The sequence below is a fragment of the Rattus norvegicus genome, chromosome 4 (assembly GCF_021556685.1).
Source record: "Rattus norvegicus strain SHRSP/BbbUtx chromosome 4, alternate assembly SHRSP_T2T, whole genome shotgun sequence".
In the NCBI taxonomy this organism is placed as follows: Eukaryota; Metazoa; Chordata; class Mammalia; order Rodentia; family Muridae; genus Rattus; species Rattus norvegicus.
In genome coordinates this window covers 121,711,022-121,736,304 of record NC_141537.1, presented here as the reverse complement: position 1 = coordinate 121,736,304, position 25,283 = coordinate 121,711,022, and the positions used below count along the sequence as shown (strand labels likewise).

General features: G+C 45.2%; 1 protein-coding gene across 2 annotated transcripts in view; it reads left to right on the top strand.

The window, feature by feature from the left end:
- Rab7a (RAB7A, member RAS oncogene family) overlaps positions 1 to 24,998 on the top strand; it is a 48,740-nt gene extending 23,742 nt beyond the window's left edge. The window contains exons 2-6 of one of the 2 annotated variants that reach the window (XM_087656312.1): positions 7,820 to 7,880; positions 10,934 to 11,060; positions 18,656 to 18,874; positions 19,543 to 19,671; positions 23,610 to 24,998. In XM_087656312.1, the coding sequence (XP_087512438.1) occupies positions 7,828 to 7,880; positions 10,934 to 11,060; positions 18,656 to 18,874; positions 19,543 to 19,671; positions 23,610 to 23,705 (624 nt within the window). In that variant the 5' untranslated portion in view covers positions 7,820 to 7,827 and the 3' untranslated portion in view covers positions 23,706 to 24,998. 2 annotated transcript variants of the gene reach the window in all.
- The last annotated feature ends 285 nt before the right edge of the window (positions 24,999 to 25,283 follow it).

Sequence of the window (25,283 nt, the reverse complement as noted above, 5' to 3'; positions counted from 1 at the left end):
GCCACTGAGCATGTGTGTCCTGCCAGGGTGTGTGATCCCTAGCATCTTAAAAACAAGATTGGTTCCAGTTTGTAAGGGAGAGCGTAGGGAACACTTATTATCTTGCTGCTTCAGAGACTTTTTTCTTATCCAGATTTAACAGTAATCCTTTCTGATGATGACTGATAGCATAACAGTCCCTAGTAGGGCTGGAAACACTACTGGCATGTCCCTACCTTTGCCGTGTTCTGCTTGGACTGCCTGCCTGGCGTCATGATGGTATCATTTGACTTCCCAGATAGCCAGCCTCTAGAAGGCAGCTCTTTCCATCAGCTTCTTTTATATGACATTGTATACTTGAGCAATGCTAGTGTTTCCAACCTAGCGCAAGATGGTGAAGTCCCAGCACAAACAAGCATTCCTTTGGGTGAAATTTAAGTCCCAAATAATCACATTTATTTTATTTCGAGACAAGATCTTACAATACTACAGCCTGTGCAGCCTTGGCTTTACATGTATCAGGGCTGGCCTCAGACTCGGGATCCCCTTGTTTCACCTTCTCCTGTGCTTTGTCTGCTGAGCTGTCTGGAGTCCTGCACTCACTCCTGAGCTCCTCTGTCCAGCTTGCTCACAGTCAGGCCTAAATCTCTTTTGCTCTGGATGCTGTTTGCTCCCAGCCTCACCTCCATTCTAGTGTTGTCATCTCTGGCCTAGATAGCTGCAGCACTGCCCAGCACTGCGTCTTTGGACCTTTAGTTTCAGAACTTTCTCATGGCCTGCAAGGACCCATATGGTGTGCTAGTAGGCTGCCTGGGTTTTGAGGTCTGTGGATGGACACACTGTTTGCTCTGAAACTCATTGCTGCCTTTTTCTACTTAGGCCCAGGCTCAGCTGGTTCTTCTCCAGGGATTGTTCCCAGTTCTTGAAGCTGTCATAACTGCCTTCAACAAACATAGTTTGATCATAGTATTCTACACATGGATATAGTTAGCATACAGAGTAACAGGTTTCATTGTGACATTTCCCTACATTGTTTTGTTTGGTGTCTCCTTCCCACCCCCCAGTATTTTACTTCGTGTGCTTGGTATGGTTTCTGCCTGTAGTCTAGTGCTTATTTTTGCTTTTGATACGTTAGTGAATATAGGGAGAGTAGTATGGCGCTGATTGATGGTCCTGGATTAAAGAGTCCTGTCAGTAGCAGGATCCAGGAATCATAGAGTAGAGCTTCCACATGGTACACATGTACATACACACATGCAGGCAAAACACGAATATACATAAAAATGAATATTAGAGTAGAGCTTCCAGCATCCAGAGGAGAGAGAACAGGACTAAAAATAGAAGACATGGTGCTGGATAGATGGCTCAGAGTTTAAGAGTTCTTAATGCTTTTGCCTCTAGAGTACCCAGATTTGAGTCCCAGCATCCATACAGTGGTTTAAAAGTGTCTTATGATTTCACTTACAGGAGATCCAACATCCTTTTTGACCTCTGCAGGCATCTAACACACATGTGGCCACAGATTCATGTAAGAAAACAGTCATATATATGAAGTATATTAGAAATATAGGAAAAGAGAAGATATCTGAGCAACTCTCTCTGTATTGTTGTTGTCCTAGGCAGTTTGGCTTTTATCGTTTCCTCCTAAGCCCACTCAAGGGTTTTTACAGTTTCTAGTAGCATTTCCTCTTGAATTTCTTTAGAGATGGTAGTTCTAAATTAAACTACAGATACATAAAGTTCCTAGAACATACAAATTAGGCATGGCCGTTGGGCTGTGGATTTCAAGTCTTAACACATTTTAGCATCTCAAAAACAAGTGAAAAAAACACAAACTCACGTAGGTGGAAGCAGTGGCTTCATTAAGAGGATGGTGACTTGGTAACTGTCCCCCAGGAATGGCAGCATGGCTAGCTTTCAGGCAGACTCTTGGAGTTTCGTGCTGTTCCACCTCCCCTCTTAAGCTGGCAGAGTGCCACAGATTATATGTGGGACCTCAGTCACCCAAGCAGAGCAAGGAGAGTCTGGAGGCTTGGAGGGTGGAGGTAAGTAAGGTTGGGCTTTTTAGACACCTCAGTTTGACCTGAAGGAAAACTACAGGTGGGCCCTGGTTCCCGGGGAGTATGGAACCTGGACTTGGATGGAGTTTGTGGCTAGATTGCCAAGGGCACTTTGCTACACAGTCAGAGAGAGGTGCATAAACGTAGTGGGACTGGTTCCTGAGCTCTACCTTCATTGTTCTTACAGCAGTGAGCTGACCACAGCTGCCCACTCATTCCCTTCCTCATTTCCTCACCTGCCTGGTGTGGTTTTCACTCCTGCCACTGTCTCTCAGTTTTCCCGGGCAGCTGAGCTGCTGCTTCTGCCTTTTCTCTCCACTGTGCTAGAGGACACCAGCATTTGTACTTTCTGACTCGGGGCTTTCCAGCATTTTCAGTTGGTTTTTCTTGTTTTAATCAGTGAGTTTCTGCTTCCATTTCCAGTTCTGCTCAACTTCAGTCCCTTAAGGTAATAATGTATTTCTGGGCTCTCTGCTTTAGAAACTTTATTTCATTTGTATTGTCTGGAGTGTGTTTTGGGGCTGGAAAGTGTTCATGTGACTTGAGGTGCTTTTGGAGGTTATGGGACAGCTTGGGCAGGTCGGTTCACTCCTGTGAGTCTCAGGCATTGATTTCAGATTGCCCCATTCGACAGCAAGTGCATTTCCACTGAGCATCTTGCCAGCCAGAGTCTGCTATTCTGTTCCCTTCTCCTGTGTACAGTTTTCCTGTGTGTAAGTTTATTTTATGTAAGTGATAGAATTGAATGTAGTCTCACTGCTCTGAAGGAAGGTGTGGTTGGTGTGGAAAGGTCATCTATTCAGTACTCTGAGACTTGGGGGTAATGAAACAGTCAGTACCTATTGGTGCTATTGGTCACCTTAATTCCACATCTAGGTCATTTAAGATCCATAAAAACAATTGTAAAATGGAAGAGTGCGACCTTCTTCCAGCTTCTGGGTAGACTTCTTTTACTACAGTCTTTCAGGGTGATCTGCAGCTCTCTTGAGGGCAGCAAGCATATTTCTGAAGGAGAACATTTGGTGACAGTGGGGACCGTTACTGGTAGTGAATACGTGGAGTACCAGTGGGCCTTGCCTTTTCCACATTGATTGGCTTCTTGATCTCTTTCTTAATTTCCTCCTGTGTAATGAATGCTCAGTGCCACTGCCACTGTCCTCCTTTGCCCAACCCTCCAGCAAGTATGAGAAGTGGGGGGGGTACTGAATGTCCTTTTCTCTTTAAAAAGGATCATGCACATCTGCATGCCAGAAGGATTCATTGGAGCCCACTACAGATGGTTGTGAGCCACTGTGTGGTTGCTGGCAATTGAAGTCAGGACCTCTGGAAGAGCAGTTCGTGCTCCTAACTGCTAATCCATCTCTCCAGCCCCGATTAACTGGATTTTCTTACTCTTGGGTTATTATTCAAAGTGGCTATTCTTCATTCCTGCCCCTAAAGGTCCAGTTGACATCTGTCCCCAAGTTGTCCTATACATTATGCTTTCTAGACCATGTGATAGAAATAATTTGTTTATGTGTGTACGTATTTTATATATACATGTTCTGTCTGCAAGTATGCCTACATGCCAGAAGAGGCCATCATACCTACCCATTACAGATGGCTGTGAGTCACCATGTGTTTGCTGGCAAATTGAACTCAGGACCTCTGGAAGAGGAGCTCTTAACTGCTGAGCCATCTCTCCAGCCCCCAAACGCTATAATTTTGTTTTGTTTTGTTTTTAAAGAAAGGTGTTGCACATACATCAGATACACAGAGAAAAAGACTTACTGTGAAGGAGAGGTGGGTCTTGGAAAGCCAAAAAGTTCCAGAAATAAATTCTTAACCTGAAAACAAAGGCATTTGGTCTGAGGGCTTACACACAAGTGGTATATTGAGCTCAGGCCTTGCTGAGAGTATCTCCCTCTCACCTCAGGAGCTATTAGGCAACCCTCCCTCATGCCAGCATGGGTGTAGCTGAGGTTACCTTTCTTCACCTGGGTTTGTTTCTTTACAGACAGAATCTCTGGCTCTGGCTGTCCTGGAACTCCTCTGTAGCCAGGCTTGAACACACAGTGCTGGGTGGAATTAGCTAATGCTGCTATCGAAGCCTTTCATATCTTAAGCTCCTCCTCAGATTTAAAAGTCCAAAGTCATATTTATATTTTCTCTTTCCCTGTTTGATCACAAACTGATCTTAGAAACATAATTTTTATCAAAACCATAACAAGTTTTCACTTAGACGTCTTATTACATAGTGTATGCTAGGCGTTTTGCTGGGAGCCAATAAGGCTGATTTCACCGGTGCCTCCTGAGCTGCATTGGTAAAAGCAAAATATAACCTGATGTAGGATGTTGAAGCCCACCATGGGCCCCTTGAGGGCACAGTAACTTGTATGTTTCCTTCACGGGGGAGCCTGAGCAACTGGAAGGGAACTTTTCCCTTTAAAGAATAAATGTGCTCTGCCAAGAGTGACTGATGTGCTTGGGCCTAAACCACGTATGTGCTGAGAGGACCCTTGTAGGAAGTCCCACTGTTGATGCCCACTGCCTCCTGCTGACCATGTGTAAAAGCTGTGGGTCTGAAAGATCTCTCCACCCCTGAATATTGCTTCAGCTCCTGCTGCCTCCCAAGGAGAAGTGTACAACAGATAGAGTTCAGAGATACATACTTCTCTCTCTTTCTCCTTTCTCCTTCTTTCCTCTCTCCATCTCCCTTTAGTGCTGAGGATCAGACCTAGGGCCTTGCATGGGCTAGACATGCTCTCTGACCACAAAGCAATGTGTAACCCCATTCACAACATTATCCTTTCCACATTTTTCATAAATTAACAACATGTGAGAATTAAAAAATAACCAAATCCTATGCTCAAAACACTGTTTGCTGCTGTGGGGATTTGATGGCTTTGGAGCAGCAACCTGTGTAGTTTCCAGAGTTGGAAGAGGAAGAAAATGACTCAGAGGTGTCTCATCACTGCAGCAGCGTCAGCATGCTAGGCGCTCTGTGGGCGCTGCCAGGGAGCAGAGACTCCAGGACGGAAACAGATTTGATCAGTATGCATGAGCAGAGCCTGAGCATGGTGCTTCCTTTCTGATACTCAAAAGGGCTACTAAGAAATCAAGCTATGGCCAAGCCATGTGGTGCTTTAATCCTAGCAGTCAGGAGACAGAGGCCATGGTGGGTCTCTGTGAGTTCTGTACCAGCCTGGTTTACATAGTGAGGCCTTGTCTAACACCCCCTCCCCCAACAGAAAGGAAAAGAAAGTTTTACAAAACTATCCACTGACATAGTGTAATCCATCCCAAAAAGTGATACTAGCCAGGCAGTAGTGGTGCATACCTTTAATCTTGGGATTAAAGTACTTGGGAGGCAGAGGCAGGCAGATCTCTTTAAGTTTGAGGACAGCCAGGGTTACATGGAGAAACCCTTGTCTTGAAAAACAAAACAGAAGTGATACTAGACCTTCGATGAGACTGAAACCTTGCTGAGTCAACGCAGTTTGTGGGGAGGCAAGGCTCCATATGTAGTGTATGGTTTAGAGTATGAGAAAACTCTAGGTATGACGACGGGTGGCTGAAGGAAATAGTCTCTGAGGGTCACTTCTTTACACAGTCTGTACCTGGCCCTAGCACCTGTTTTTCTTACCAGTGTCACTGAGCTTAACAAGTTGTTATAGACTGAGCTGTGAATGGGGGTGTTGGGCAATGAGAGTAGCCAGACTTTGATGGTTAATCCTGGTTGCCAACGTCATTCGACTAAGAGATACTTAGGAGATGAGTAAAGCTTGTCTTTGAGCATGTCTGTGATAGCATTTCCAGAAGTAATTTTTTATTGTATTTACTTTATTGTGTTTATATGTGTATGCATGTCCCAGCATACGTGTGGAGGTCAGAGGACAACTTTCAGGAGTTGGCTCTCTCCTTCCAGTCTTTAGGACCAGGAATTGAGCTCAGGTCATCAGGTTTGGAGGCAAGTGCCTTTACTGCTGAGCCATGTTGCTGACCCCAGAGACAGTTAAGTAGGGAGACATTCTTTGAATGTGGGTTATACCTTGCAGGTGGGAATGGGGACTGATGGGGAAAAAAGGGGCCAGGAGGAAGCCTAGTGCACACACAGGCTTTCTTGCTGTATGCTTTCTGTATCGTGATGGCACCAGTTTCATTCACTCCCTGCTGTGATGTTCTATCTTACTGTGGGCCCGCAATCCTTGCAACTGCCCAGTTGCCTTTGAAACTGTGATCCAAGATAAATCATTTCAAGGAACTATTTTTTTTTGTCATAGCAAATAGTTTTTCATTAGTTTATGAGATATCGTTCCTGTCTCCACACTGTCTCTATAGCCAGAAACAATGGAAACAGTCCCTTTGAGGGACATAGGGTTCCACTTCCTTGTAAGCCAGTTGGTACCGTATCTCCTATGTGCTTTTGGGTGTGCTGTCACACACTGCAAAAGCAGCTGGCAGACAGCCCCTGAACTGTGGCTTGCAACTTTTTCCCTTGTCATCTGGACTGTGTTCTGCTGTGTTCTCTGTCTGACCTGTGTTTGGGACATACATTCAAATAATAGCAACCAGTGCCTGCCAGTTTACATACAGTACTTAGCCAACAAGTAGTGTTTTGGAAACCCACTCATTGACTCAGACGTTCTTTCTTTGTTAATAGCTCAAGGACGGACAAGTGCTGGAAGTGTGAACCAGGGGTCAGTCAGTATCTTACGTACTGTATGGTCATGCAAGCAAAGGCTGCCTAGGTTTTTGGGAAAAGGTTGTCCCTAGAGTTGCACTGTGAAGTATTGTTCATCCACTCCACTAATCTTGTGTTTGATAATTCTTTACTTGACACCAGGCACGTAGAAAATAAAACTGTCCTCATGGAGAATGTTAGAAAATGGAGAATATAAATAGTATATATTTAGATATATGTGTTTTAATTTAAAGCAGCAAACAGTAGTTGGGAGAGGGGGTGTCGTGTCGTAGGTTACAGTGGCTGGGATGAAACATCATGACCCAAAGCATCTTGAGGAGGGAGAGTTCATTTGGCCTACATATCCAAGTAACAGTTCATTGAGAGAAGCCAAAGAGGGGCTGGGGCTGAAGCTATGGGAGATTGCTATTTCCTGGACTGTTCCTTGTGGCTTGCTTGGCCTCCTCTCTTATAGAAATCTCAGGCAGGGGTGGCACTACACACAGACGGCCGGGCCCTCTTCCATCAATCGCTAATTAAGAAGATGGCCTACAGACTTACAGCCCGATCTTACAGGGATATTTTCTCAATTGAGGCTCCCTCCTCCCTCATGACTTTTAGCTTTCGTCAAGTTGACATAAAACTAGCCAACACAGGGTGCTCCTTAAATAAAGTGGTTCCTAGCTGGCAGTGGTGGCACACACTTTTAATCTCAGTACCCAGGTGGCAGAGGCCAACAGATCTCTGAGTTAGGGACCATCCTGGTCTACAGTGACTTCCAGGTCTGCCAGAACAACACAGAAACACTGACTCAAAAAGAAAAAGAAAAGGAGGAAGGGAAGGGGGAAAGGGAAGGAAGGGAATAGGTTCCTTCGCTGAGAAAGTAATGCTTAATCTTCACTTGTAGAACTCTTAAGTCTGTTTGGAGTATTAATCCCAACTGCTGATGCCAGTAATGGACCCAGCACTTGAGAGAGAACCGAGGTCAGCTAAGGACTCACAGGTTCCCGGGGCAGTCTGAATGAAGGCTGGGGCTCAGCTCCTGTTGGAGTGGCAGCAAAGGACAGTGTCTGCCTTGGTGTTTCTTCAGCTCACCTGTGCTTTCTCCTTCCTACAGCTTCAAGGATGACCTCTAGGAAGAAAGTGTTGCTGAAGGTCATCATCCTGGGAGACTCTGGGTAAGTGTTCCTCATGAATTTGACCTCACAAGATCGTCTTGGAGAGCCATCTCAAGACAGCTCCACATTCTACTCTGGGTCTGTCCCCTGTCCTTTACTACTGGATTTAGCAGAAATTTGATAGTCCTTTGGTGTGTATTTTTGCTCTTTTTTTCCCCTTTTAGTATGGGTGTGTGTGCATGTCCTGTGTGGTTGTGTTTTCTTTGAACTGTAACCCAGGGCATGTTAGGCATGCACTCTACTACAGCTGCATCACCATTTCTTTTAACACGCTTGGGTTTGGGTTTCTTTTGAGGGGAGAGGGGACTGAACCCAGTAAATGATAGTCACTTTTCATGGATTCTCTTCTGTACCATCTGGCCAGACCAGGAACGGTTGTTTTCATGATCTGTTGTTGCTATGCAGATGTGGGCTCTGCACACGTGTGCATTGCCTTTCTGCTGCTGTGCCTGACCAGGGCTTGTATGTGGAAAAGTCAAAGCCAGAGGACTGCATTTTGTTTCTAGATCTTCAACTCACCAAGTAATCAATTTTTCAGTTGCTATTCAGATTGCCTAGTAGGGACTGGAGAGATGGCTCAGCAGTTAAGAGCACTGACTGCTCTTCCAGAGGTCCTGAGTTCAATTCCCAGCAAGCACATGGTGGCTCACAACCATCTGTAATGGCATCTGATGCCCTCTTCTGGTGTGTCTGAAAACAGTGACAGTGTAATCACATGCATAAAATAAATAAATCTTTAAAAGATTGCCGAGTACCACCCCCCTTTTTTTATGTGGGGTAGGTTTGGGGCAAGAGATTTGAGATAGGGTCTTACCATGTAGCTCTGGTTGTCTTGAAATTCATTGTGTAGACCAGGCTGGCCTTGAGCTCATAGAGATCTGCCTGCCTCTGTCTCCCAATTGTTTTCTACTCCAGTTTTCACATTTGGTTTCTTAAATGACTCATGATGAAGTTGGCACAGTGTTACATACCTGCAACTTGGAAGGCTGAGATGGGAAAATCAGCTAAGCCTTGAAAGGTTGAAGGTAGCCTGGGCAGCATGACCTGTCTCTGAGAAAGAGGGCAATAGGAACAGTAATAAAGGCATTTATGTCCCTGTTTTCCAAAGTTTCTTTTCCTTAAACAGCCATGGATTTTCTGTTTGGCCTGTTTGAATTGCTTAAGGAACCCTTAAACAAGTATTTTCTTGTTTCCGAAATTGCATTCCAGTAGGAATAAGGTCTCCTGCCCAGTACTGTCAGAAATGACATACCGTCCTTAGATCTGTGCTGCCCAGACTTGTCTGAAAGGAGTCTGAAGATCTTTGAGGATTACACATCTTACTGCTACTCCTCTGTAAATTCTAATTGTGCTGCAGTACTGGAGACAGAACCCAAGGGCTCACATATTAGGCCAGTGGTCCTCAGGCACTGAGCTATACCCCTGACAAGCACTACTGCCTTAGGCTGTGTATAGGTCCAAGTCATCTGAATGTGAATTTGATTCTTGGTGGAAAGCCACACAGGGACAGGGAAAGCTTTAGCTCTGTCTTCAGGTCACATAACTTTGGCCCTACTCTTCCTGAACACTTGGTTGGTAAATTTTCTTGGTAAAAACAATTCCTTGGGAGGAACATTCTTTGAATTTTTATAAATTACATTTACTTTTTTATTATGTATGTGCACGTGCATGTGGGTATGAAGATCAGAAGACAGTGTGCAAGAATTGTTTTTCCTTCTGTGGGATCCTGGGCATTGAATTTAGGTCATCAAGCTGGGCAACAGGTGCCTTCCCCTTTGGCTGTCATACGGGCCCTGCTCTTGTTGGGTTTTGTGTGGACTTTATTTTTATAGAGACAAAAAAACACGTGGCTCGATGCCCTTGAACTCACTGTGCAGCCCAGGCTAGCGTCAGGCTTCCCATGCTGCTACCTCATCTCTCAAGCACTGGATTCCAGACCTGTGCTGCAACACCTGTCCCGGAACATTCTTTTCTGGCTGTGCACTGACAAAAAGCCTGCTGAAGCAAGTGGCTCCCTCCTGGTATTACTTGAGCGATGCATAAACACCTGAGATTACAGTGCTGTTTGGAGTGGCAGAGTGGTGATCTTCTCTCGGCTCCTTTTAGGAGTGTGTGTGTCTCCTTCTGGAAGGGAAGAGTTGCACTAGCTTCCCACCTGGGCTGCCCGTACTGAATCTTACAAATGGTGTTCTGTGTGTGATAGGTGTTTGCAGTTTTGTTTTGTACTGCTATGCTGGAATTGATGGGATTTTTTAAAATCACATGTATTTTTTTTTGCACGTGTGTATGGGTATTTATTTTGTGTTTGTTTATGTCTATGGGTTGTTGCACATGCTTGGTGCATGTGTAGAAGTCAGAGTATAATTTGCAGGAACCCTCACCCCCATTGCTCACCCCAGTGAATCCTGGGGACTGAACTCATGTCACTAGGCTTAGCAGTGCCTTTACCCACTATCTTACCTTGCTACTGCCGTGATGAGATCCAATGGCGAAGGCAACTTACAGAAAAGTTTATTATTGTAGGCTTACAATTGCAGAGGGAGAGCGCATGGTGACATGGTAGCATGGCACTGGAACAGTTGCTAAGAGCTTCTGTCTTGATTCAGAACCACTAGGCTGAGAGAAAGTAGAGAGAGTAGAGTGTGGAAACATGCACACAAATCTTTTGAAACCTTAAACCCCACCCTCTCCACAAGAGATTATGAGCCCGTGGGAGCCATTCTCATTCAGACTGCCACACCTCCTGAGCTATCCTGACAGCCCCTCCCCCTCCACTATGCCAGGAAAATACAAACCTAGTATGTGATGCTAGGGTGATTGTTGGTGCTCCCCGAATGGGAGCTGTTTCTCTCAATCATGACATCCTTTAATAAATGCTTTGTTTTTAAACTGTTGTGGTACTAGAAGTTAAACCCAGGCCTTGTCTGTGTCCGGCAAGCACTCTACCAACTGATCTATCTTCCTAGCCCAGTCAGGTTGCTTTTAAAATTGTAAATCTAAATTCCTCTCGGTCCCTTATTTGACTTAGACATGTGGGTTTTGTCCAATTTCAGTGTTGGAAAGACATCGCTCATGAACCAGTATGTGAATAAGAAGTTCAGTAACCAGTACAAAGCCACAATAGGAGCAGACTTTCTGACCAAGGAGGTGATGGTGGATGACAGACTTGTTACCATGCAGGTAAGCCTCTGCTCAGCCAGTAGCCAGACGGCTAGCTTACTGAACCTTTAAAATGGGGTGTGTGTGTGTTTGTGTGTGTGTGTGTGTGTGTGTGTGTGTGTGTGTGTGTGTGTGTGTGTGAGAGAGAGAGAGAGAGAGAGAGAGAGAGAGAGAGAGAGAGGGAGGTGGGGTGGGGGTGTGTGTGTCTACAACTTTGTGGAGTTGGTTCTCTTTCTACCTTTATATGGGTTCTAGGGATTGAACACAGGCCATCAAGCTTTACCTGCTGAACTCTTGTAGACCCAGTTTATTACATCTAAACTGTCTGTCACATCTCCCTGCTTTTCAGACTGATTTATATTTGTGGAAAATGGATAATTGGTACAGATAGGGTTGTTGGTTGGGAACACGGTGGACATGGAACCCTAGCCTCATGTAGGCTGAGGGCACATGCTTCCACCACTAAGCTACAACCCAATCCTAATTTTAAATTTATATTACAACTAGGGATTTAATTTAACAAGATTTATTGTCTTTTTCTTTTCCTTTTCTAAACAGCAAATTATAGGTCCCTTCTATGTTCTAAAAGTCTTCGTTTTTATTTTCTTTTGGAGGGGTTGGTATCTGTGTATCCATGACTGAACTCATAAAGATGCCCTGGGATGCTGGGATTAAAGTCATAAGCCATCCTGTAGCTTATCTTAGTGTCTTTGTCCAGTGCTTTAGCTCAGAAATTTTTCTGGGTTTTCCTAAGTTCTTACAGCATATAGTAAGGTATATTTAACTATTTAATTGTTGGCTAACCTAAATTGATGACTCAGTGATTAAAAGCACGAGCTGCTCTTTAGAGAGGACTCAGCTTCAGTTCTCAGCACTGTCCACAACTTCAGTGCTAAGGGAGCTGCCCTCTAGGCAAATTGGTGCACAAGTGCAGGCAAACTCATAAATAAAAACTTTTATAAAGTTGAGTTCTGTTCAGCTCATCCATCCATCCATCCATCTGTTTCTTAGACAGGATCTTACTTTGTAGCCCTGGCTGTCATTGAACCTAGAAGTAATCTCTTTACTGCTAGGATTAAATGTGTACACTATCTTAGCCAGCTTTTACCTTGTTTTGAGACAGGGTCTTTGTTCTTGCTTTTCCACTACCTATACAAAGCATACATATAACTAAAACAAAAACAAGTGTGGGGCCGGAGAGATGGCTCCATGGATAAAGAAAGTCCTTGCTATGCAAAATGTGAGAGTTCATGCTCAAATTTCTAGAACCCATGTAAAACCAGAGATACCAGAGGAGCATCTATCCAGCCAGCACTACAGTAGGAAATAGGAGACAGATAGGCAATCACTGTAAGGTATGAACCATTTTAGGATGGAGGTAATGTGAGCCAGCCTCTTCCCAGCCCAACTACACATATGCACATAGATCTGAAGATATTCAAAATACCTGAGTGAAAGTTAAGGACACCAAATTTGAGAAAAAGAAATTTCTGGAACAAAGCGGAAAGTAAAACTGTGATAGGCTCAGAGGCTCCTGCCATGGGATGGGATGGGATTGGATTTTAAGTTTTAGCTTTGAAAGGACTGGAGATGTACACTGCCCATGTGTGGGGCCAGAGCTGAGACGCACCTGTACTCCCCACCTCATCCCCAGCACCCCCCGTACACCACATGTCCAGTCCCCACAAAGAGTATAAAAACAGGACGGGGAGACAGGCCAAAGATGGAGCAATACTTGTGGGACTTGGGGGTTTGAGATTGCCTCATTGTCCACCTGTCCACATGGGTGGTGGTTCCTTTGTGTGTTTGCAGGATGGGAAATTTGGAATTGAACCTAGGGTCTCTTAAGTGCTAGTAGACAAATGCTCTGCTGTTGGTCTTTGTCCCCAGATCTTTTAAAACTAGTGTCTTAGGACAGGGTATCATTTAGATGCCCAGGCACTGACCGTAAACTTGCAAAGCCTCCCCAGGAGCTGAAATTAAAGGTTTGTGTGCCCAGTGCAACTTGATGTGTATAGAATTTAAGTTTATACTCTTCAAAGGTAGGACACTCTGTCTCACAGAATTTAACAGAAACACATGCCATTCTTGACAAAAACCAAGATTACTCTGTGGGACACTTAAAATTGGAGTGAGAGATATATATGCTCCTGGCCATTTGAGGAAATCAAGACCTTCACAGTGATATAGTTTCTTAAAACAGGAATAGAAACCAGTATGGAAAAAGCTGCTATAAAAATGAAGATATGGAAAATTTAGAACTTAAAAAAACTGAAAAAAAAATCACAGTAAGTGAAAGGCACTGTTAAACTCTAGAAGCGTGGGTAAGCTGAGGGGTTGGGCAAGGGGTCAGAGAGAACTGGAGCCTGGCTGGGTGCAGTGCCGTACACCATTAATCCCAGCATTCGGGAGGCAGGGCAGGTGGGCTTCTGTCGGTCCTGTGAGCCTCTGTGAGGCTAGCCTGGTCTACACAGGAAAAATAGCCAGAGCAACATAGTAAGACAGCTTAACAAAAGGGAACCCAAGACTGCAGGAAACAGAATGACAGCCCCAAGAGTCCCCAGAAAGAATGTGACTTGGAGGAAGGGTGGCAAGGCTGGTGTTTGGTGTTCTTCACAGCACTGCGGCGATCAGGTGAAGCGCAGGAGCTGCACAGACCTGCACTGTCAGTGCACCCAGCACGGGGTTGAGAACTGAGGTTTCATCACACTCACTGCTGCAGTGCATCCCCACAGCCAGCGTCTGATGAGCCACACTGGAGACCCATGGCACAGAAGGATCCAGGAGAAAGCGGGAGGAGGTGGCAGCTTCTGAATGATGGGGCAGAGTCTTGAGTGAGCCCTACATATGTCTCAAGAGTTTTAGCAGCTTGTAGTAAAAGATAAGAAAAGAAAGACATCACAGATAAAAATCCAGTGGTGACCTCCTTGTCCTTGAGAGTGATTTTTATATTTACAAAGGAGCCAGGTCCGGTGTCACAGTTTAGGGTCATCCGTGGCAATTGATTTATTTTTACAGGTTGGGATTCACTCTATATAGCCTAGGCTACTCTCAAACTCTTTCTGTTCTTTTACCTTCGTCTTCCCAAGTGCTGAGAAGGCAGTCGTGAACTCTCAGACCCAGTTAACATGTTGGAACTTCCTCCCTTCTTTGCGGGGGGGGGGGGGGGGGTGTTCTACCACAGACCTCTAATTAGAACTCAGTACATTGGTTTTAATTTAAAAGAAAAAAACCTTATATCTGCAGAGAACAAGTAGGCAATACAGATTTGAGAAGAAAAGAAGTAAAAGTTTCTAAAACTTTGGAAATTTCAGTTAACAGTAGATTGGACATAGCAGAAAAGATCTGCAAAATAAAAAATAAAAACAGAAAAGAGGGTTGGGTGAGGCCACACCAACTCTTTCATTTTTGTCTTTACACATGCATGTCCAGCACGTGCTCCTCCATTGAGCCATGTATAAAAGAGTGTGTGTGCGTGTGCGTGTGCGTGTGTGTGATGAAAAAAGAAACCAATCCAGGGATCCAGAAATCTCAACTGGCAGGAGGAATAAATTAAAAATGTACATGAATAGCAGTGATACCCAACCTCAGAAGACTAAAGAGAAGCCAGTGCCAGCGTGGCCGTGGACGCCAAGGAAGCAGCAGCCATGTGCTTGCCAACCATCCATAGCAGCAGAGCAGCGGGGTGATGTTGAAGAGGTGACACCAGCAAGCTGTTTTCAGACTTAGAACTTGGGTAATAAAAAGCACAGGTTTTTTTGTTTTGTTTTGTTTTGTTTTGTTTTGTTTTTTTGTCTCTTGGCCTCCATGAGACCCCATCATAAAGACCAATAAGTTGGAATAAAGTAAACCTAACTGCAAAGGGCTAGAGGAGTCATCCAAGGAGTCGTCATGCTTGGTATGATGCATGAGGCCCTGTGTTCCACCCCCACCACTATGGAGCAAAGAAAGCATGTGGGGTTTCCTTTGGTGTCTACTCAGGATTGGTCCAAGACACTTCCTCACCACCATGCAGCCTTTATGTCATGTCCAGGGCTTCAGATTTGTGTAGTTGAGATGGCCAAGCACTTACTTGCATAGTGTCCTGGGTTCAGTCCCCAGCTCAACATGAAACGGAGCTGGAGGCAGGAGGATCAGAATTGCTATAAGGCTACCTTTAGCTACATAATGAGTTCAAGGTCAGTGTGGGCTACATTAGATGCTGTCTTTTTTTTTTTTTTTTTTTTTTCTGATCCAATTGACAAGATATAATTGCCCACCTAAACATACAAAGCCCTGTACACATCCATCCCTTAAGAACATTCATAACAACCTGTAAAGGTGCAGCGTGGAATCTTAACGTCAGCCTCCATGTTGTCCCCAGCTACTCTCTCCTAGATGCCATCTTTAAACAGGTAAATGTAAAGGCTGGAGAGGTGGCTCAGTTTAAGAGTACTGGCTACTCCCAGAAGAGTTTGAATGCCAGCATGCACAGTGGTACTCAGAACCATCTGTAACTACAGTCTCAGAGAATCTGACACCCTTTTCTGCCTCCCTGAAAAGGCATGCAAGTGGTGCACAGACACACATGCAGATGATACACTCATAGAATAAGACATCAATTAAAAACAAATTGTATAAATAAATTTGATTTGTCATGTCTATATAGAATGTAAGGACAGCCCCCTGTCTAACTTTAAATGTAGGTATTTTGTAATTACTTATAATACCTAATCCCACGGGAGTAGTTATTGAACTGTCTAGGAATAATGATGCAGAGGGAATCATTAAGTATTTATCAAAGTCATGGCCTGCTGTTAGGTGGGTTCTCAGGTGTGGCTCTTACATTTGGGTCCTACCATAAGAAAACCAGGATTGGAGTTACACATTGTAAGGTCCAGTGGGATAGTGACGGCTGTGTTACCATTCACACTTCTGATGCATTGAGGCTACAAGTCAGTGTGCAATGCTGGGTACAGCCAGGTAGGTGTGCATGAACACTGCAGACTTGGTAAGCCATGGTATCATTGAATGAAGCAGTGGTATTAGCAGAGATACAGAGAAGGCCCATGGGATAGGACACAGGTGGTGGGGCCCTTGCTGGGAACTCTTAGGGACAGGTCACACTTGGCTGGACCAAGACCTTCAAGTGGAGTAGCCAGAAGCTTCAGGACTTGAGGCGAAAAAGTACGAATGTGCACATGGAAAGTAGAGGAGTGAGAATAAGTCACACAGGGTTTAGATTGTATAAAGCATGAATGAACTCTGAATGACATTACCACCAAATACAGTAGTCCCTGGACAGGAGCATGTGCTCACAGGAAACTGGTGGTTAAGTGGGCAAAGTACAGAAAATGGCAGGCCACAGACAAGCCTTACTAGCCTGGAAGCCAGATTTCAGGGAATTGTGGTCATGTGGAGGAGGAGTGGGCAGGCAGAGGCGGGCAGCCAGGCATTGTGCTCTTCTGCAGAGTGGATGCATCTGCCAGCATAGCAGTCTCTTGTGTTTCCACTCCTCCACCCTCATCCATAACAGCAGATCCTCAACCATCACAACCTGTGGCCTAAGAGGGAAATTGGGGCAGGAATGGCCTGGAGCTGATGGAGCCCTCAGGCAGCAAGTGAGCATGGCAAGAACAGACTCTCTTCAGGCTTCAGCAAGATAGCTCCTTTAACTGGGGGTAGCGTGGGAGCAAGTCCTCTTCCTGCCCATCTCAGGATGAGATTTCTGAGGTTGGACATGTCTTGACCCCACTCTTGCTCTGGACCAGCTCTTCCCAGTCCCACAGCTCCCTAGTCCCAGTTTCTGTTTCTGTCTATGGTTTAAACCTCATCTTAACCTTTGGCATGAGGAGAGAAGCAAAAGTCTTCATTGCAGCCCTGCATATGAGGATGACTGGCCAGGGTATAAAGTACAGTATAATAAGGCAATGGGATACTGATAATTTTGGATATGAGAGAAGGTGAGTTGGAAGAGATTCACAGCAAAGCACTATTGGTGTAAGACATTTTCTTCAGGCATCATTTCCTTCTGAAAAAGTGTCATGGAGGTAATGTTTTATGCACTTGTATGTGCATGTGTCTCTCTGCACCACATTCCTACCTTGGGCACACAGGCAGCAGAGGGTGTCAGATCTCTTGGAATTTGAGATTATGGGCTGCTTGAGATTATGGATGCTAGGAATCAAACTCACGTACTTAGAAGAACAGCAGTGGTCTTAACTGATGAGCTGTCTCTCTGCCTATAAGTTTACTCTTTTGAGAAAAAATAAGAAGAGTTGGAGAGATGGCTCAGTGGTTAAGAGCACTGACTACTCTTCCAGAGGTCCTGAGTTCAATTCCCAGCAACCACATGGTGGCTCACAACCATCTGTATTGAGATCTGATGCCCCCTTCTGGTGTCTGGAGACACAGCGATAGTGTACTCACATACATAAAATAATTTTTTTTAAAAAATAGAAAATAAGTACGGTGGCAATATTAAAACTTACCACGCTATTTCCATATGCAGTATCTGCCCAAATTATCATAGTAATGGATAGATAAGTATATGAATATAGGGCTAGAGAATGGCTCTTCCAGAGGTCCTGAGTTCAATTCCCAGCAGCCACATGGTGGCTCACAACCATCTGTAATAGGATCCGGTGTGTCCGAATATAGCTACAGTGTATGTGCTCATAGATATAAGATAAATAATTCTTTAAAAATTATATATGGATATAATTTTGGGGTCGAGGACAGTATCTCATTTGGGACTTGATATAGATGAGCTTCTTCAGAGTTCACAACGCACTGGGTTCTGTTCCCACCACCAACTTCCAGAAAACTCTAGAAAATGTAAAAGGACCATTAGACATAGGGCTGTATTTTTTTCTTGTTAATTGACATATATGAATTATACTTTTGTAAGTTTGAAGGGAAGGTAATTTTTAAAACTTACTGGGAATACAACAAAATTTTCTTGAGGTTTTTTTTCTTCATTTTTATGTCTGTTCTATGTCTTTGGATTCCATATACCATTTGTCTCTAAGTTGAACATGGATGGCCCTGTAGGACAGTGTCTGTGCTTAACAAGTAGGACCTACTGCTCACTCCATATATTTTTGTCAGGATTTTTGGTCAATTTTGGTTTTAAGTTATAAACAAGAACCACCTTTTTTTTTCTTTTTTTCAGAGCTGGGGACCGAACCCAGGGCCTTGCGCTCTACCACTGAGCTAAATCCCCAACCCCAAGAACCACTTTTTGACTAAAGAAATGACATTGTTAAAAATCTATAGATTAGCCTGTAATCTCAACAACCAGGAAGCTGAGGCAGAAGGATTGCAAGTTCGAGATCTGCCTAGGCTACATAGAGCAGAAAGTTCCCCCAGAATCCATTAGTCTTGAGGCTGTAGCTTCATGTTCTAGTTACACACCTGGATGAAGAAAGGAGACTCATGGGGCTGGGGATTTAGCTCAGTGGTAGAGCGCTTACCTAGGAAGCGCAAGGCCCTGGGTTCAGTCCCCAGCTCCGAAAAAAAAAAAAAAAAAAAAAAACCAAAAAAAAAAAAAAAAAAAAAAAGAAAGGAGACTCATGTCACTGTGCACACAGACGCTGCCCAACATCGCCTAAGACCAGGTGTTTTGTGTCTTGCAGATCTGGGACACAGCTGGTCAAGAACGGTTCCAGTCTCTTGGTGTGGCCTTCTACAGAGGTGCAGATTGCTGCGTTCTGGTGTTTGATGTGACTGCCCCCAACACATTCAAAACCCTTGACAGCTGGAGAGACGAGTTTCTCATCCAGGCCAGCCCCCGGGATCCTGAGAACTTCCCTTTTGTTGTGTTGGGAAACAAGATTGACCTGGAAAACAGACAAGTAAGCTTCAGCAGTGCAGTTACCGTCACAGACTGTGCTTGTCTGGGACCTGTTCAGAGGGTTCTCTACCAGGCTCAGAGTAACGTGGGAATGAAGTGGGCTTGCTTATCACCTAGTACCCAAGCTGACCTCAGCCAGCTTCGGTGTGGGCAGTCCTGGCTCTCAGAGTCTCAGTTCCCCATTTGTACCTTAAAGGAAGGGATTGCTTTTCTCATTTTGGGGTAGGAGGAATGCTGTGGGCTTGAGTCTACACAGCACTTCTGTTAGAACATAGCTTTGTTAATTATAGCTCAGCTTATTTCTGACATGTCTTTTTCCAGATTTTGTCTGTTGTTTCTTGACTGGGGCAGGGGTAGGGGCAGGAAAATCTGTGCCACCTGCCCTTCTGGACAGGTGGCCCTAGATGAGTGAGGGAAACAGGTTTGTATCAGAGATAGGCTGTGTACCCCAGGAGGATCACTCTCCTTTGGCCTTTGGCCCGTGGGCTGGCTATGGACAGAGATAACTGGAGTTTGGATCCCTCTTGTGGGCAGCAGAGTGAGCTGCCCTGCAGGTCTATAGGCCACATCCTTCCTCCTTCCCAGATGTGTTCTCTCACCTGTGTACTTGTATGGGGAGGCCTGAGTCCTCTGCTGTCCATGTCACAAGTGTCCTTCTCCCTCCCACAGGTGGCCACAAAGAGGGCACAGGCTTGGTGCTACAGCAAAAACAACATTCCTTACTTCGAGACCAGTGCCAAGGAGGCCATCAATGTGGAACAGGCCTTCCAGACAATTGCTCGGAATGCCCTTAAACAGGTGGGTCTCCAGGGCCCTTGCGCTGCATGGCGCCCTCTGGTGAGGCCTGATGTCCTTCCCTGGCTGCATCTGGGATAAACTAAGGTGCTTCTCTGAGTGGTTGTGTCATGACAGACCCTGCCTCAGCTCCTGTGAGATCCACTGCTTTATTAGACATCTGAAAGACACAGGGCAGAGCTGGGCTATGGCTTGCTGATAGATAGCACACTTACCTAAGAGGAGCGGCCTGGTCCTCCAGTAGTGAGGTCCAGATAGAGTGAAACCGTGGGAACAGGACAGCAGCGCCCTTGTAAAGGAGCTTGCTTGTCCCTGGGTTGGTTTGTTTTGCAGTGCATTTTAGCCAATCAGGCCACTTAGGGGTCTCGCACCAAATCCCTGTTTCTATTTAATGAGATAAACTTGAATCACATCTCCCTGCTGTTTAACCATTCGTGTCTGAGCTTGTGCCCCTTATGCAGAACCAAGGACAGCTTTAGAGGGTGATTGTGATTACCCAAAACTCTCAATCCCAGGAAATTGCTTTTTCCTGAGAGTGGTTATGTAATACACAAGTAAGAAATGCAAGAAACTGCCTCAAGGGACCCAGAGCTCCCAGCTACCCTCTTCTGTGAGAAGATACCACCGTGAACTAGGGCAGGATAGAGGCTAGGTCTGTGGCACTATAATTCCAACTATTGGAGAAGCCAAGGTGGGATGGCAAGTTCAAGGACAGCTAGGGCAACATAGTAGGGCTGAAAGTGTAGCTCAGTGTAGAGTCTTTGCCTAGCATATGCAAGGTTCTGGGGTTTGTTACACTTTTGGGGGGAGTTTAATTAAAAACAAAGTGTGGACTTGGGAGCTCCAACCAGCAAGCTGTGGGTGTCAACCCTAACTGCTGACTCTCAGCTGCCTCCTTCAGAGCACTGTCCCTTTGAACCTCTCCTCCTAGGCTCCATACTGTTGGGGTTTAAATCTTGGCTCACATCCGGACTAAGCACAACAGGCCAACATGGAGAGGTTTAATGAGAGAAGAGTAGAAGAGGGAGAAGTAAAGGCTGCCGTAGGCACGTGGAGGGAACGGGGGAAGGGAATGGGGAGAGAAGGGACAAAGAGGGCAAGAGAGCAGAGGAGGGAGAATGAGGAGGGGAAGCAGCCCCTTATACAGTGGGGGTGAGGGTGGGGAGGTGTTGACAGAATACCGACAGCTACTGTGAACGGCCAGCGTGTTCTCAAGAGGTTTCCTGGACATCTTAGTCTTTCACCTTTTCTTTACTGGTGTCCTTTTGAATTCTTCAGATCAGGATACCTTTAGAATGGGGCTTTTTTTAGTTCTCTGACTCACCAAGGGTCCTTATACCAACCTGTGGTCCTTTCTGAGGTAGTCCTTGGGAATGTGCCCAGAGTGACCTTATGAACTCTTAGTGAGTAGACATTACCTTCTCCTACGTCCAATTTCTTCCCCTTCTCCCCCCAGTTCGTGTATCCTTTGGTCCTAGAAAGAAAAGGCCATCTTAGCTGGGTGTGGTAGTATCTGCCTATAATTTCAGCACTTATAGAGCCAAGTTAAGAAGAAAGGAGGATGGCAAGTTCTAGAACAGCCTAGCCTACACAGAGAAAACTCCAGATGAGCTAGAACATGCTGTAATCCCAGCACTTGGGAGGTAGAGGTCTCAGGATCAGGAGTTCAAGGCCAGTCTCAGCAACAAAGAAAATTGGAGGCCACCCTGGGATATAAAAGACCCTAACAACAGAAAGGCATCTGTCAGTTACCTTTTGAAAGGTCTGGGTGGGAGGAGCTCTTAGCTCCTCCTCCCTTCAAAGAACTCTGTTTCCAGTGATGTGAGTATTGGGAAGTAGCCACTATCCCCTTGAAAACTGTGACCTTTGTTTAAATCATCATGTTTCTCTTCCAGCATGCACAAACTGCCCTGGCCATGGCTGGATTCCTTTACCTCAGTAGTTCTCAACCAGGCTGCAACCCTTTAATATGCTCCCTCATGTTGTAGTAACCCCAAAACATAAAACTGTTTCTTCATAACTGTAATTTTGCTAGTTAATACATTGTAATGTAAATGTCTGATATGCAGGATGACCCCCTTGTGACTCTCTTGTGGAGAATTGTTACCTGGGCCATCTTTATTTCAGCATATTTTCAGCATATATATATATATATATATATATATATATATATATATATATATATATATATATATGTATGTATGTATGTATGTATGTATGTATGTATGTATGTATGTATGTATGTATATGCTGTCTTCAGACACACCAGAAGTGGGCATCAGATCCCATTACAGATGGTTTTGGGTCACCATGTAATTAATGGGAATTGAACTCAGGACCTCTTGAAGAGCAGGAGCCATCTTTCCAGAATAACAAATAACATAACATAACCATAACAGAATACACAGGTCAGACAGCTCATACAGAAAACGTTTTATTTTGTTGTCACAGTTGTACAGTCTGGGGCTCTCCTGGCATGTACATGACCGTCTTCTTGTCCACACAGAGCAACTTTGCTCAAAGAGCAAATGTGATAATTTGCCCTCTGTTGTCCAAGGAGCAACATATACAATAAGCCCTGAAGCTTGAGCTTGACGGTTGGTATAGAGTGCTCTCCTGGCATGCATGAGGTCCTGCCCCAGTTCATCTCCAGTACTACATAAATCTAGCACAATAATGCATGTCTTAGACGCCCAGCACTAGGTGGAGGGAGGAAGACTTAGGAGTTCAAGTTCAAGGCCAGCCTGGGATACATGTGAGACTGTGTCTGAAAAGAAAAATTGAAGTGCTGTGAGAGACGATGTCACAGCTAGCCTTGTCTAGTCTGAAGACTCTGGGCATAAGTAGGCATGGGGTGGAGATGAGGGCTTCAACATAGAAACTTTGGGGTTGGCGCCCAATCTGTCCAAGGTTGTTACTCATGTTCTTTGCTTTTTGTGTTAAATGTGTATATTAGTGCTGACGGGAATATAAGTTTATTGCTGTTTATAATAACCAAAAAGTCAACACCATGCAAATGTTCACAACCTTGTGACTGTCTGAACAAAGGTAGTCCATATCCTCCGTGTGCCCCTCCGTTAACAGGGGCAGGAGGGCGGGAGCAAGGCTGTATGTAACACATTGGCCAAAACCAATCCAGGACCACGCTGTGCTGCAGAGTAAGACCCTGGACTACCAGAATGAGGACGACGGCCCATTGGCAGAGTGCTTACATAGCACATGTGGAGCCCTGGGGAAGGAGAAAAAGACTGCTGGTGGGGAACAAGCACCGCGCAGCAGGGGCTTCCCCTTGAGGTGATGAGCATTCTGAGGTGATGATAGGGGCCAGTTTTGTAAGTACACCAAGACCAGTGTGTTACACACTTGGTGCACTGGACCCTAGAAAACCTAGGATATTTTTAGCTATTGTGAATAAAATTAAAATAATACTGTTTAGGAAACGTTTTTCCCCCTCTTGGGTACAGTGCTGTGGTATGGGCCCCAGGGCTTGGTATGTAGGCACCCAGTCCCTCCTGAGAGAAGAGCCCAGTGACTCAAGTCCTTATCTACTCAGGCAGTGCGGGTACTGATGATGTCACTATAGCTTTGCCCCTTTGGCTGCAATATGTGAGAGACAAACCCAGGAAGAAACTAGCTCCTAGGCAACAATCCAGAAAGTTGAATGGGAAGTGGTAGCAAGGGGAGCATCCTGGGACCATGGAGCCTTGAACAGGGCCCTAGCTGACAGTTAAGAACTGGCAGTGACAGAAACCCTATGACAGAATGATAGAAATCCAGCACCTTAGCAGGGTGTGGTCCACAGTGCTCAGAACTTGAGTTGGCACACATTCTGGCTGGCTCCTGCTGACTGAATCTCCTCACAAAGTCTGCCACCCTATCGTATGGGTATACTGTGACTCCAGTCGTCACCCCCCTCCCCACCCCTCTCTCCTCCTATCCAGGAAACGGAAGTGGAGCTGTACAATGAATTCCCTGAACCCATCAAACTGGACAAGAACGAGCGGGCCAAGGCCTCCGCAGAGAGCTGCAGCTGTTGAAGAGGCAGTGAGCACAGAGCACAGAGTCCTTCACAGACCAAGAACACACACGTAGGCCTTCAACACGCGTCCCTCCTCCTCTAAACAGACCAGAACGTGAGCTCTCACATCCAGCTGCCAAAAGAAACTCCACACACACACATACACACATGCACACACACACAGACATACACACACAGCAAGCAAACTCCAGCCTGTGCCTGTCAGGGCTCCTGGGGCAGCTGTCCACCGTGAGCCCTGTGTATGGCATATGGCGGAGACCCTGGGTGCTCTGGGGTGCAGTGGGCGTGGAAAGCTTACTCTTTTTGTCCACTGGAAAGTGAGAGAACTGTTCACAGTTCATCTGTGTCTAATTATCTGATTTTTTTTTTAACGGTCTTGTGGTCTTTTACCCCTACCCTCCTTGAAGGTCCTGTGGGAAGGCTGGTGCCCAGGCTCCGTTCTGAGCAGGCTGTTTTGTATGTATCTGTTAATGCTTGTTACTTTTAACTAATCAGATCTTTTTACAGTATCCATTTATTATGTAATGCTTCTTAGAAAAGAATCTTATAGTACATGTTAATATATGCAACCAATTAAAATGTATAAATTAGTGTAAGGAATTCCTGGGTTGTGTGTTTAAGTCCTCTAACGCAGGCGTGCAAGGTGGAGGGTTGAACCCTGTCTGGATTACAGAGTGTTAGAGACTCAAATTTGGAAGTCCAGCTAGCGGCAGTATTCTGTACAGTAGACACAAGAATTATGTACGCCTTTTATCACAGACTTAAGAGCCAAAAAGCTTTTCATCTCTCCAGAGGGAAAACTGAATGAGACAGTTCCCTTCTGTGTCTAAATTTTCCAAAAGGTTGATTTGCATAATACAGTAGTGTATACAATGGATAAATTGCTGTTACTTCAGAAATTAAAATTATCATTTTCTCCCTTTCTGTTTTTCTTCTGTTCAACACTTCCCAATGCCCTTAGATCACTGTCCTACTCAAAGAGGAAAGGAGAACCCCACCAGACCTGTCCCAGTGACTCTACCTTTGTTCTAGAAGGCGCTCCTTTCAGGGTTGTGGTACCTGTAGGTTAGCAGATCCCCTCCTTTCCCACCCACCCTAGTGTGGCCCAGCACTAACCCACAGTCTCTTGGGTTGAGCCCTGGCAGTTCTGTCCCCTCCTGAGGTCCTGCCCTGCATCATGGCTTGCTTCCCGGAGCACTTCCCCTCCAGAAGTCTACATTCTAGGGTGTAGGCTGAGTTCTTCTGTAAAGAGATGAGCGTGATGCCAATAAAATTTAACAAGAACAAACAACAGTTGCTCTCTCTGTCTGTTTTCTCTCGAAGACTTGAGCTGTGTGGGGACATTCTCAATGTTCATTGGATTCTCGGTGGTGCACAGAGGCAAGGGTGCCTTCCAGCTTTTCCCTAGAATGCCTACCCTAGTGTGGATCTTTTTCTTAGCCACAGTTTTGGGAAAGGTTCAAACTGGCGAACTTTCAGATACAAACTATAACATATCTCCACCAAAACACAAAGTCTGTAAAGTTAACAGGAAGGCTCACTAGAGATGAAACATGGCTGAAGTTACATATGGTTA